Source organism: Bufo gargarizans, chromosome 1 (genome assembly GCF_014858855.1).
Source record: "Bufo gargarizans isolate SCDJY-AF-19 chromosome 1, ASM1485885v1, whole genome shotgun sequence".
In the NCBI taxonomy this organism is placed as follows: domain Eukaryota; kingdom Metazoa; phylum Chordata; class Amphibia; order Anura; family Bufonidae; genus Bufo; species Bufo gargarizans.
This window is the reverse complement of record NC_058080.1, coordinates 361,381,703-361,396,593: the sequence shown is the minus strand read 5'-3', so window position 1 is coordinate 361,396,593 and position 14,891 is coordinate 361,381,703. Positions and strand designations below refer to the sequence as shown.

At 46.7% G+C, this 14,891-nt stretch overlaps 1 protein-coding gene across 1 annotated transcript; it reads right to left on the bottom strand.

The window, feature by feature from the left end:
* Positions 1–2,453: 2,453 nt before the first annotated feature.
* Positions 2,454–13,414, bottom strand: GAMT (guanidinoacetate N-methyltransferase). Its single transcript, XM_044283456.1, has 6 exons — positions 13,187–13,414; positions 11,186–11,331; positions 6,133–6,196; positions 5,966–6,033; positions 3,377–3,487; positions 2,454–2,834 (listed from the first exon to the last, which is right to left on the bottom strand). Exons 1-6 carry the CDS (start codon positions 13,356–13,358, stop codon positions 2,694–2,696), a joined length of 702 nt encoding a protein of 233 aa, XP_044139391.1. The 5' UTR covers positions 13,359–13,414; the 3' UTR covers positions 2,454–2,693.
* Positions 13,415–14,891: the final 1,477 nt, after the last annotated feature.

The window sequence follows — 14,891 nt, the reverse complement described above, 5'->3', positions numbered from 1 at the left end:
TCCCTAGCATGTGCGGCCCCTGGCTCCGCCTGGCGGCGTCTCCGCCGCCTTGGTGGCTCATCGTCATCCGATGATGATGAGGAGGATGCTGATGATAAGAGGAATGTGGGGTCATCCTCATCCTCACTGGGGCTCTCGGAGTCGGAGGCAATCTGGGCATATGCCTCCTCGGCCGAGAACACCCGGCGGGCCATGGGTGTGTGTGCGTGTAGGTGTGCGTGTGTGTAAAACTTTATTATATGTGCGTGTGTGTGGGGGCAACGGGTGTTCGCGTACTAAAAAAAGGAAAAAAGGGCAAGTGTTAGGAAAAAAAAAAAGTTGCTGATTAGCGGTACAACGCTGATCAGCGGTGGGGCAGGCGATGCGCTAACAGTGGACGGACGCTAAAAAGTGCCGACCAGTCAGCGAACGCAGAAAAAAAAGTGGTGGTGAGGGGGCTAGTGGTGGTGGGGGGGGGGGGTTGGGGGGAGTGGTGGGGGGATGGGTGGAGGGGGTGGGGGGGCTGGTGGTGGTGGGGGGCTGGTAGGGGGGGGCAAGTGGCAGGGGGGGGTCTGGGGTCTGATGGATCAAAAAAAGATTTGTGTAAAAGTTAAAAGTTTTTTTTTTTTTTTTTTTCCTAACTAACTTTTCCCTTCTTTCCCTGCCTAACGATGCCTCTCCCTCACTGACCCTAACCTACCTGGGTGGCGATGGGTGCAGGAGGGTGATGGATGGCGATTAGGGGGACACAGGAGCTGGTGCTGGACGATGCTGCCGGGTGCTCGTGCAGAACAGGAAGAGGAGGGGAGAGAGGAGCGCAGGAAGTTTGAATCTCGCGCCTCTCTCCCCTGCACCAATCAGCACCCTGGACAGCAGTGTTCAGCACCAGGGCCAGCACCGCCTCCTCAAATCCTCGGACTGCGATTGGTGGTGTATAATTACGCCACCGATCGCAGTCTTTTTCCGGTTCATCGGGTCACCGGACACCCGAATGGACCGGAAACGCAGAAAACCGCAGGTCTGAATTGACCTGCGGTTTTCTGCGATCGCCGATACGGGGGGGTCAAATGACCCCCCCCTGCGTTGTTACGGGATGCCGGCTGAATGATTTCAGCCGAAATCCCGTTCCGATTAACCCCCGCGGCGCCGGAATGCCGATTTTAAGTCAGGACGTACCGGTACGCCCTTGGTCCTTAAGGACTCGGGAAATAGGGCGTACCGGTACGCCCTGTGTCCTTAAGGGGTTAAGACATATAGCATCTTATGCTGGTCCCCCTCATGTGTCCTAAACTGGGCACATAACTGCCTTTTGCGTGTAAAGTGTTTTACTAGTGTGTGTGGGTGAAACAATCTCTCTCCTAACAGGTCCGGCCTCTGTACTCACTATGAATGCAATGCACTGCAGCGAGGTGGCCGGCCGGCGCGTGACTGACATCACTTAGTAACGTTCCTCCCATTTCAGGAAGCAGGAGCGTTACTAAGTGACGTCAGTCACGCGCCGGCCGGCCACCTTGCTGCCGCTCGCTGCAGTGCATTGCATTCATAGTGAGTACAGAGGCCGGACCTGTTAGGAGAGAGATTGTTTCACCCCCACACAAACACACACACTACTAAAACACTTTACACGCAAAAGGCAGTTATGTGCGCAGGGCCCCTTTATATATAATCGCGGCATTTTTGGGTCGGCCAAATCGCCATATCACATTTGCCGATTATTGCAATTAGATTGTTTTTTCGATTTATCGTGCAGCCCTAGTTTGAAGTATACCATTAAAACTCAAACCGGTATAACTATTAGGTAAACATTAGTGGGATAAAATGTAACCTCTGTGTTCCTGCCCCTGCAGAGATCAAGGGTCAACCTCCAGGATTCATGGAAACAGACTTACCAGCAAGCCAACTCTTATACCTTATTTACACATCAGTGTTCGGTTAGTGATTTCTATCAGTGATTTTGATCCAAAACGCAAAACAGGTGCAGATTTTTCCCTTATACCCCATCTATGTGGCCTCCACTCCTGGGTTTGGCCAACAAATCACTGACCATACACAGACGTGTGAATAAGGCCTTACTTTAGACCATTTTGTTAATGAAAATTGGCTCAAGACAATAACAAATTTGGCACAAAAAATACATAACACCAATAGAAAAACTGGCACTTTAATCTTGTGAATGTGGGTCCACATATATTTATTGTCAATATAGTAGGGAGCTGGGGCCTCTAGTGTACCTCAGTTTCCATACACTGATTCTGTTTGAATCAGTAAGGTGGTGTATGTATGGATCTAGGGGAGAGTATTACCGTACTTACAGCATATGGTGATCCTGTAAAGCAGCAAACACAGGTAGAGCGGTTCTGCATGCTACCATGTGCATGAGGCCTTACTTCCATCAGAGCAAAAGGCTAAATCTCTCAATCCAGATACCACTTACTATATAGTAAGACTTATACAAAACACCCAAATACAGGACGTCTAAAACAAACCAATTTTATTCAGCATACACTTTACATACTTCACACGTACACATTGGCAGAACCTACAGTGCAAATATTGCTGTGGATGTCTTGCAGAGTCTTGTGCCCTGTGCCACTCCCAAGACAGGGTGATCACATTCTGGACGAGAGCTGGTACTTCTCCCATAGTGGGTAGCGTAGGAAGGAAGGCTGCTGTGACCGCAGGTTTTCTACTGTATGGAAGAATCCTTGCTGTACTTAAGCCTTGATAATGGTGGGTGTAATCATCTTAGGGAAGGAGTAATATCTGCACTCTTTAGGAGGGATAAGATCCATCACTGTGGTGCTGATATTTTCCGGTTTGAATCCAGCCTCCAAGAGCTGAGGTACCTGAGTCTCCTGTAAAGTATGAAATGAATGATGAGGTATGACTTCTGCTGCTGAAATGTAGACATTGTAAATTTAGACTAAACAGGCTTAGGGTGCATTCATATGAACATGTGTAGTTTGAGATCCACAAAATATGCAGATGACGCCAGTGTTGCATCAGTTTTTTTTGGTGGACCCATTGTAACAATGTCTATTCTTGTCTGCAAAACGGACAAGAACAGGACATCTTATTTGTGGGACATATGTATGCTGACAGCACACGGTGCGATGTCCACATTTTTTGCGTCCCCATTTAAATGAATGAGTCTGCATTCAATCCACAAAAACGGGGATCAGATGTGGACCAAAACTATGGTCATGTGAATGTGGCATAAAGGTAACACCAATTTTATCGCAGAGTTTGGTGCACTGCTATTGGTCGACTTACTTTGCAGCAGAATTTGTGCAAATTGTTGCATCTTAGGCCAAATCATATTAGCAAGTGTGGTCCATGGAGGCACCCAGTACTGCCAATTATGTGGGGTATTGTGAGTTATTCATAGACATCTCACCTGAAACATTTTCTCTATATCACTGTATTTTGTCTTCAAGTATTCTCCCCAAGACGTCAGGTTACAGTATGTAAGGACTCCACCAGGCTTGAGCAGACGGTAAGCATGAGCCTGTAAAAACACACGTAAAAGGTAATGAAAACCATAACAGCTACATAACATACATAACTGGGGGGGGGGGGGGGGGGGGTGTTGGATGGAAGAGTGTTTGTACTTGCTTTCCTGCCTCTATTGTACCATAGGGAACTGCTTGGAAATATGAAACAATGCTTTGACTAAACAGGATCAAATGTAGTCATGAGAAATCGTATCCTATCTTACATGATCATCAGTCTCTGGCGTCTCACACATCTAGAACAGACAGGGCTCATGGACACGAATGCATGCCAGCTGTGCCCGTATTCCGGCCTGCAAACTGCAGGCACCGGCTGTGTGTGCACTGTATCATGGATGCGGACCCATTCACTTGAAAGGGTCCACAATCCAGAAGATAAGGAGGCACGGAGTGGAAGGACATGGAAGCACCACAGTACTTTTGTGGCATTTTGGTCCGTGCCGCCACACCACAAAAAAATAGAACATGCTCTATTTTTTTGCAGTGTGGACGGATTGCGGACCCATTCAAGCATGCATTAGGGACTGCAAACTGCGGGCATGGGCAGCACATGTTCGTGTGCATGACTCCTTAAAAGGAACCCTCCGGGCAACATTGTTGCTTTTTCAAAAAGCAGCGTGCTCAGGGTAGTGTGAAGGAAACTGTAGGCTGTGTTCACACAGAGGGAAACTCCTGTGGTCTCATAGCACTTAACATGACTGTGGATTTCACCATCTCCACTGCAAAGGATAAAATCCGAAATCCACACATAGCGGACATCTTTCAACAACAACTTTCACATAACCTAACCTGTGGCGTGAATTTTAAATCAGCTGCCTGTCAATTTCTGTTGTGGATATCTGACACAGATTTCAGGCTTTGAAATGCGGAGGGTGACATCTGCAGTATTTCCACACAAAAATTCAAAATTCTACTCTGTGCAGATTTCCGATACGTTAGAGTGTTACATCTAGTGCAGAGTGCCCCCAGACCCTGCTGTTCATACACATTAGATAGCGGTCAACCAATTTCCACCTCTTCTGACACAACCTCTGCCAGTCACCTCCAGCGGCAGTTTACCCTCCATAGAATAAAAGGGTTGAGCTTTTGAAATTTAACAGCCCGATCCTTCTCTCCCCCTGCCATTTGTTTGGGGGAGGAAGAGAGTTGAAGGGCGCCACCACAATTTTGAGGTTCAGCTGGAATACAGCTGATGTGTATGGCCAGCTTTACTAGGAGTGTGCTAAATCACCATAATGGAGAAAAGCAGACAGTATTGGGCAGACTTATCTAGAAGGGAAAAGCATCCTAGCGCTCACTTACAAGTTCTGATCATGAAGAACACCGTTTCTTCAGCAAGCACGTGGATTTCTGCAAACCCATGAAGATGAACAGAACAGTGGTTGAAATTTTTTGAATAAACTGCTGCATGTGAATATACCCGAAATGTATAAATGAAACATGCAGATACCTTCGCCCACCCGTAGGCCATGTAATAGGACTGACAGGTAGCAGGCAGGGTAGAAACTGATGTTCAATAGGGGTTCTGTGACTGCCTGCATGTCAGTAAGGGTCCAGTCACATGTCCGCATCCATTCCACAAATTGCGGAACGGGTGCAGACCCATTCATCCTCTATGGGGAAGGAATGGATGCGAACAGCACATCCGCATTTCCAGAGTGCGCCCCCGATCTTCCGGTCCGCGGCTCTGGAAAAAAAAAAATAGAACATGTCTGATTCTTGTCCGCAATTGCGGACAAGAATAGGCAGTTCTATGGGGGTGCCAGGGGGTGTATTGTGGATCCGCAATGCACTACGAACGTGTGAATGGACCCTAAGGCTAAGAATTAGGCCTCTTCCCCACGAACGTATTCGTTCCGTGGCTGTATTGCAGGCCGCATACGGCCGTCCCGCAATACACAGCTCACCAGCCGTGTGCATTCCGTATCACGGATGCGGACCAATTCACTTGAATGGGTCAGCAAATCCGGAGATGTGGTGCAGAATGGAAGCACGGAATGGAACCCCACGGAAGCACTACAGAGTGCTTCCGTGGTGTTCCGTTCTGTGCTTCCATTCCGCAAAAATATAGAACTTGTTCTATCTTTTTGCGGAACGGACAGATTGCGGACCTCAGCACACAGCCGTGTGAAAGAGGCCTTACGGTCCTGCGAGCTTCCATTGACTAATAAGTTTCACATGAAAAGATCATCCAGGGTTTTTAAAGCCTTGCTTAAAGGCAGTTGGTACGTTTGTGATCAGGAGTATAAGAACTACAGTGCACCGAGAAGTGTTAAAAACCTCACAGCAGTTGTGACAGGCTCTCTTCAATAGCCAAAAATAAAATACCCTACAAACCCCTGCATGTGACCACTGCAGACAATAAGCCTGCATGTACGGCATGAGACCACAGAGGCCAGTGACTGGCTGCAGCAGTCACACGCATGTCCTGCTGTAGCTTGCTTATTTAGCTGTTCTGAAAACTATGAAGTTACCTTGATAAAGTTGAATTGATGTGTATGCCATGTCTCCTCAGACAGGGGATAGGTGTCATACAAAATACCTAAATGGAAGAAAGGACACATTAATATTAAAAAGTATAAGGCAACTGGGGGGGGGGGGGGGGGGAGGTGATGAAAGTAAAGAGGGAGCACGTGCTTACCATCAAACTGACCATCCGGTAAAGTGGGCACCACATCTTCCCACAGCCCTTTCAGTGGCACAATCTGTAAAATATTAGCCATTTTGATAACCATCTTAAAGTGTATTAGACCTCATTTATTTCCGCAGTCCATGTGGCAAGGACGTCACCTGCTCTGTCAGTGCACTCTCACCTGCTTTATCTATGCATCGGCTGCCGATCCATAAATGCTGACCATGCAGTTCCCTGCGAATGACTTTGATCACTGTCCCCTTAGACCCCCTGCTTTTGTACTTTGTACAATTTGTTTTACTTTCAAATACACAAACTATCTTCCCTATCTAGTTCTGCTCTCATGAACCCAATAGCCCCACTCATGTGCACATTTACCCCCACCTTACAATCCTGCCAGTACTCATGTGGCTGCTATATGCATTCTAAAGTGATAATCTGTTTTCCTTCATTAGCCATTGATATTCTCTTCTAGCTTCAGAAAAGCAAGTATCCTGCTGGTTGGACTACTGGTTGCATGCACTTAAATGGTCACTGACATTCCCCCCAATTTTTTTTTACTTTGCATAAATGAATAGTGCAGATACAAATAAGAAACTTTATAATATATCTCAGAGAAAAAGGCCTCTTTCTCCACCCTCATAATCCCCTGGCAGGGTATGGACATGATCACCTTTGCCACTGCAACCAATTAAGAAAACAAGCCATGAACTGAAAGAGGCAGGCAATGGGTAAAAAATACATTTATTACAGGAAAACCCCTTCAAAGGGGTTGTCTGATTTCAGTAAAAAAAAAAAAAAAAAAAAAAAAACACAACCCTGGGGATCTGCCTGTAACAAAGAACTGCTGCTCTGATACTCCTGGCTGGGATCTGTTTACCCAGCTGCAGCACAGACAGCACATCAAAAACACCTCACTGCTGCAGCCAATTACTGGCCTCAGCAGTGCACCCGATGAGGCCCAGTTATTGGCTGCAGCAGTCATATGGTGTCGACATGACTTCATCGCTGCAGCTGGTAAATAAGCCCAGTTAGGAGAACTGGAGCAGCAGTGGGAAATTGCCTCTTAAAACCGGACAGCTTCTTTAAAAGCGTTATCCAACCCCTATAATGACCTCTCCAATGCCAGTGCCCTCGTATACATTATACTCACCTGCTCCCCGGCACCCGTGTCACTCCGGATCCGCGCACGGCCGCCGCATTTCCCGTGAAGCTAGGGAGGCTCATCTCCGTCGCGGCCTGCCACATCTGGTGACAGTGAGATGCAGCGCCTTACATGCAGGCATCTGGAGCAATGCGGGTACCAAGGAGCAGGTAAGTATAATGCACACGTGGGGCCGGGCATTGGGGGGGTTATTATATGGGTTGGATAACCCCATTCAGGGTTATCCCAACTGAACAGCCTTTTCTTTCAAGCTACTTACCATTCTGTTGTGCTATTACTGTTATGGAAACCTTCAGTAATAAGCAGATTTTATGGGAGAAGTGTAGTGTCCCACTAGGTATGGGTGGGCACTACACAAGGGTCAATTGGTGTGCGCGTTACTCCTACTCACAAGGAACAGAAGTGTTATATTTAATTGTGCATTTTATGTGTGTTCTAATGTGTTTTTACATGCAATGTTCCCCTGTATGACGCAACAGCAGGCCTAGTTGGGTGTAGTTAGACATCCCAGACACTAGAGGGAGATAGGGAGCCCCTAGTATAAATGTCCAGGCCCACACAGGGAGAGTTAGTGCAGAGTCAGGAGTCTGAGAAGACAGAGGTTAAGAAGCCTGCTCCTGACATGCAGCTTGATAGCCCTGGCTGCTAGTGATGTCCAGGAGGCTAGTGAGAAGATCCAGCCTGCCTGAGAACAAGAGAGCCTTAGTTAGCTCTGAAGACCCCCCCAGTTGCAGGACCCAACCTCCTGGGAGAAACCCACAGTCATCCACTTTACAAGAGAGGGCGATCCAGGGTAAGCTAAGTAACCCTGATGGGCAGATGCAAATAGAAAGGAAAGCAAGAATCTAATACCGGAGGAAGATAGTAACCAAGGATTTAAGCCACCCTTTAGGCATCCGGGCCTTGGGAGATAAAGCCAGAGCAGGAGTTCTAGAAAGGACAGTGTACATTGATTCTGAGGAAAGGTACAACCTGCTGCTGAGTGCTTGTGAAGTTACCCTCTGCGTATCTTGCATTAATATTACCTGCCATTGTGTGAATAAGCCTACTTGTGGAACTGTGATCGAAAGACTGTACTACTACCTGCTGTACAAAGTTGAACTGCTCAGTAAAATTACGTTTGGTTTACTATTCTACTTGTGTACCTCCATCATTCCAACTACCAACCGGCGTGCCACCGTCCAAAGGCACTGGCGTCACGAATAAAACAGGGACCTTGCCCCAGGCACTCAAAATACCCGTAACATCCAGGGCACCTCATCCACCATCAGGCCTGGTCCCTATATACAGAGTGTGCCCCAGAGGAACCGTGTCCACCTCTCCTTCACTGCCACACGCCTGCCCAGGGTTCTCCAATACAGTGAGTAACCCTCGATTGCCCATAACCGTGACCTCACTTTGTCATACCCTGCAGGTCTGGCGTGTTGCAGAAGCTGCTCTCATAAAATGGATAGACAACCATATCAGCGTTGCACCATGCCTATCCACTCTGTGAGGACAACCCCCACACTCCAAGACATCTATATGACCCATCAGGGATTAATAGCCAAAAAAAAACTATATACTTTTTGCTAATGGTCCAGCTACATATTATTTTCAAAAATATCCCTTGTCCTATGCTGGGATAACAAAAGCTGTGCAGATGGAACACAACCAAAAATACTGCCAAAGTGAACACTTAAAGGTAACCTGTCATGAAGATATAGGCCCCTGAACCGCCACCAACCTGTTATCTAGGATGGGCTCTACTGAACTGCAAGTAAGGAGTCATTTTGGTGGAGTTCCTCTCCCAAACAGTTGGCCGTTCCTTTCTGAGTAGGTAAGCTAAAAGCCACAAGTAAGGGTACATAGGAACGCCAAACCCTCACCTACCACCATGAATGAATGCATCAAAATCTCAAACCAAATTGTGGGGTAATGAAAGCTTAAAACAGTTTTAATGGACCATTAAAAGTTAGTTTAAAAGGTAACTACAGACATCTACAAAAAAAATAATGTACACACTAGACCAGTGCAGATAAAACAATGCAAAAGCAATGTGCACAATATAAAACTGCAAGCTGAAGAACAGTCTTAGGCCTCTTTCACCCAACCGTTTTTTTCCCCATTTACAGGCAGTTTTTTGCGTTCCGTATATAGTCCATATACGGAACCATTCATTTCAATGGTTCTGCGAAAAAAACGGAATGTACTCCATATGCATTCCGTTTCCATATTTCCGTTCCATTGAAAGATAGAACATGTCCTATAATTGCCCGCAAATCACATTCCGTGACTCCATTCAAGTCAATGGGTCCGCAGAAAAAAAAAGGAACACATACGGAATGTATCTTTTCAGTTTTTGCAGAACCATCTATTGAAAATTTTATGGCCAGCCCAATTTTTTTTTTAAATGTAATTACTGTATATGCCATACGGAAACAAAAAAAAAAAAAGAACGGATCCGTGAAAAACGGACCGCAAAACACTGATAAAGCCATACGGTCGTGTGAAAGAGGCCTTAGGGTACTTTCACACTCGCGTTTTTCTTTTCCGGCACAGAGTTCTGTCCTAGGGGCTCTATACCGGAAAAGAACTGATCAGTTCAGTCTTTTTGACTGATCAGGCAAAAGATAAAACTGCAGCATGCAATGGTTTTATCTCCGGCCAAAAAAACTGACTTGCCGGCATTTTTTTCCATAGGAATGTATTAGTGCACAGACCCGTAAAAATGTCCAAAAAAATTAAACGGATCCGTTTGTCCGTATGAAAAAGATCGTTCTTGCAATGCATTTGTAAGACATTTCAGGATCCAGATCAGTCTTAAAATGCAATCAGTTGGCATATGTTTTGCAACGGATGCCTCTGCCGCAAGTGTGAAAGTAGCCTTACCCGTTTTAATAAGTCAACGAGTATTCCAGTGTTCAAAATTCCCATGTTCTGTGGCATGTAGTGGGTCCCATGTATGATGTTCACCTCTACAATGCCCTATCAAGGCTATGTCTCCCTAAATGACTTCCTAATATAGAGTCATTGTCCCGATAAGGGTGGCCCTGTCCAGAACCTCTCTTTGTTACCAATGAACATGTCGTCACTTGGACTAGGAGAGGCTGTGAGAAGGCTGTGGTGTTCAAAGCGCTGATGCCTTCTCAAACAGCTGATTGGCGGGGGTCGGACACCTCCTGATCAGATACTGATGACCTATCCAGAGGATAGGTCACCAGTAAAACCATTCTCAGAAAACCCCTTCAACTGTTCACTGTGTCCATGCGGGCTGGATGTTTTTAATTCAAAGACCCACCTGGTTTCCCTCTGGAGGATCTTCTTATCCTAGTCGCCTCCCCTCCCCTTTGGGGACATTCTTTGTGATTGCCGCTTACTAGTGGCAGCCCCTTGGCTTGGGTACCACTAGCTGCTGTCATCTATCCAGTGTTATAGATCCTGCCATTAAAGGGTTTTCACCGATGAAACTGGCTGACCTGTTACATGTGCATTTGGCAGCTGAAGCATCTGTGTTGGTCCCGGGTTCATATTTGCCCACATTGCTGAGAAAAATGATCATCTAGGAGAAATGAGGGCATTGCCATTACCCCCAGAGGCTCTTCTCTCTCTGCAACTGCTCAGCCCTCTGCACACAAGTTGCAGAGAGAGCAGAGCCTCTAGGAGTAACGGCAACCCTTGTTGCTCCTAGAGGCTCATTTCCATATATAAAAAACTATTTTTCTCAGCAATGCAGGCACAAATAAACATGGGACCAACACAGATGCCTTCAGCTTCAACTAGTTTCATAGGTACAAATCTGCTGACAGATTCCCTATAATGTATACATTATGGGATGTAGGACTACCTTTAGTAGCAAAATTAGATTCCCCTTACTTTACACATAAGAGCTGGATTACACCAAATCTTTACACATACCTTATGAGGTTGTTTTTTGGCCCATTCCTGTAATCGCTGGAATACTCCATCGTTGCATTCCACAATCCAGTGCTCTTCTATATTATACTCTTCCAGTTTAGTAGCTGCTATGGCCATGCCAAAGCCAAGCTCCAGCACACGTCCTCCTTCAAGAAAAGAAGCAAACAATGAAACCACGTCTACCAAATGACTCACCATCCCAAAAAATAGGTTAATACAGCTTCCTGCACATGGAGACACTAAAGGGTCACTGAGTTTTGGTAAAACTTTTGATATGTCTCTCTATGAAAGTTTTGATAGGTGAGGGTCTGAGAGCTGAGACTTGTGCTGAGGAGAGAATGGAGACAGGCCCATACACTTCTGCTTAGTTTGTCTCCTGCAGCGAGGGGAGAGCGCGAAATGTGCCGCTCTGGCCGCTTTCCCTCATAAATGCTGGGTTTTGGCAGGAAGAATACCGCTTCATGCAGCTGTTTGTCTGGCTGACAGCTGGAATTTATGCAGGATCATTCGTAATAGAGATGTGAATGCAACCTTAGGCCTCCTGCACATGACCATAGGTGTCCTGTTGCCGCATTGCAGACCGCATTTGCAGATCGGCAATACACGGGCACCGTTCCTTGTGCATTCCGAATCACGGATGCGGACCCAGTCACTTCAATGTGGAATGGTGCGGAACCCTACAGAGAGCTTCCGTGGGGTTTCGTCCCGTACTTCTGTTCCGCAAAAAGATAGAACATGTCCTATCTTTTTATGGAACAGCTGGATCGCGGACCCATTAAAGTGAACGGCTGCCCCACGGTCGGTGTTTGTGCATTGCGGCCCGCAGCACAGACACAGGGTGCACGCGTTCGTGTGCAGTAGGCCTTACTCACACTACTATGCACCAGTGCTATAGACATGCACCTAGTCCATGCTACTTGAGGGGGTCCTGGTGGCCCCTCTGCCACATAAGGAGGTAGATTTTTTTTAAATTGTATATGGTAGGTGGGGGACCAGTTTTAGGGCATGACCACACAGCGCAGTACAGCACTGTATTGAGGGTGCTGTGCAGCCATTAACAATGCAGACCAACTAAACAGTGTGGTCCCATTAGTTTCATAGCCAGATGCAGCCTGTACGGCTTTGCGGTCGAACCCCAACTCATCCGCCATGGGTTGTTTCTGAAGCATGTGCATGGACTGCCGCAAGCTTCATTCAGATGAACAGTTGGGAAAAATTCTGCAAAAAACTGCTGCGTGTAAATAAAACTTTACAAAATTGTGCATCAGGGCCCAGGAACTTAAAGTTCTGCTCAGAACAATGTAGTATATAGGCTTTACAGTCCTTAGGGGGTCATGTACTAACTTTCTTCAACAGTGTTTGGCTTAGAAAAGTCGCAAATACTGTTCTGCAACCAAATGTGGGACATCAAAGACATCCTCCCCACTTTTCCAAAAAGAGGAGATCCAAAGTGTGCACTACTAGCAGACATTACACCAGCTCCTGGCTGGGGTGGCTTTAGTACATTTCTGCGCGCACATCTTAATAAATAGGTCAGATCTTCCACCAGCAGGGGGTCTTCAGTAAAGCCCCCTCTTGACCCTTGGGTGCTATAAAAAGCGTCCTGACCCCTCCCCCTCTCTGCAGTCCAGCTGTCCCCAAGTGTGACTATTCTGAGACACACGTTACACCTCCTGTGCTGCCCATGGGAGTAACCATTTTCTTAAAAATGTGACCCTTGGCAGCTGGCACATTAGGGTAATGTGGGTCCTTCATGTAGAAATCACAGTATAATTGAACCAAAAGTGAATATAACAAGTCCAAGCCATGGATTTTAAAGATCACATCTGAGGGGGTCACACCAGTCACAGCCAAAGCCCCTTTTCAGACCCCCCACCTGTAGAACCTACTGCTGTCCTGCCATGTCACTTCCAATGTGTTGTGGGAATGGAGGGTGCCAGCACCTCTGCAGACAGGTTCGGGCACATCACGTGTGTCATGCCATTCACCAGCTGGGCATACCTTTGCTTGCTGCCACTCCAGCTAAACTGTGCATGTAGGGGGTCTCCCACCTCTCCATGACCGGTTTGCCCAGGATTTCCAAGTGGGTGTCCGTCTCATTGTAGCCTGCATTGGCGTGGTGCCAGGAGGACGTGCAGCTCTCTCCTTCCGTGAAGATTTTCTCTGAAGACATCACGACACGCTGGGGTCACTCACTGGAGCAGAGAGACGGGACACTGGCCGCGGACAGGGAATATAAGGCTCTCAGCAGGGGGCGGGGCATAACGGGGGCGTGGTCACTACCACAGATTAGGCGTCCGGGCGGTGGTCCCGCTGTCATACAGAATATTGGTTGTTTCTATTGTGCCCAAAAAAAACTTTTACCAAACTAGGGTTCGGTAAAAGGTTTTTAACAGTAGAAATTCATTTCTGAAGTTGTTACCCGAAGTCCCGCCAGACTTCGTGAAGTAATAACTTCGGCTCATAGGAGCCAATACATTCTAAATACTGTATGGAGCGCTCGCTCCCTACAGTATTCTAAGGAAGTTTTATGCGAATCCGAAGTCGATTCGCTCATCCCTAGTGCCCCTAATAAAGTGTGAGAAATGACTTTATCATTCCAGCTGTCATGGTTCCACATGTTACTATGGTCAACCTCACCTGCAAAACCAGTACAGGGCTTCCTTCACACACAGCCTTTAGGGCTAGGGCGACAAAAGGGGTACAACTGCATTGTGACGCGTGACGTTTATTGTAATGACAGTCAATGGTGTCGCACTGCGACAGTCACACAAAAATCCCACATTCAGTCCCTTCATAGGCGGCATAGACTATCATTACAATAAATGTCTCCCCGTGTAGCCCTAGTCTTAGGGCATGTTCACATGGACGCTGCTGGAAGCGACTTCGGGCCCCTCTTGCGGTTTAGCCCCACTGAAAGAAGCTAAACCGCATACAAATACATGGCTTCCAGCAGCGTCCACCTGGAAATCGCATCGGGAAAGGACACGTCTTAAACCACCTGCCCAGGGTTGCCAACGTCCAGAAATTTCTGGACAATCCGTAAAAATAGGCAACTTTTTTCCTGTGTGCGTGGAAAAAAAAATTGATGTGTCAGTGATTTTTTTTTTGGGCTGGTAGTACTTGACTAGATTATTTAGTTATATTAATCTATAGACCTGGATTCCTTATAAGCTTGATCATTCATTATGGTTTAGACATTTTTGGCTGTCCATGATTTTAGAATAAGATGTCCAGAAAAAGGAAAAGTCTGATTGGCAACTCTGCACCTGCTTCATGAAATAGGGGACATTTACTAAGCATGTTGCACCAGAATTATGGTGTAAAATGTGCCAAAAAGAATGGCATTTTGATTTGCGCCAAATATATCAACAGTTTTCTCCAGAATTTTCACCATATAGAATGTATCACACCAGAAATTAGTTATAAATGTCAAAGCGGACAGGGCTATCAAATTAGCGCATATTACACCCAGGGGTGGATTGGCCATAAACCCTACAGGGAAATTTACCAGGGGGCCCACTCAAGCCCTCTTGATAGCTGCAGGTCAGGTACATAATGATATTATGCTCAACGACCGTCGGTGCCCTCCTGAACTCAACTGTATTACCATCCTCATGACGGTGTTACAGTTGAATACTGTGGCTGGGACGGCAGTATTTCCTGTATGTCCTGTGGTATTTGGTTCTGCTGGGGCAGTATTCTG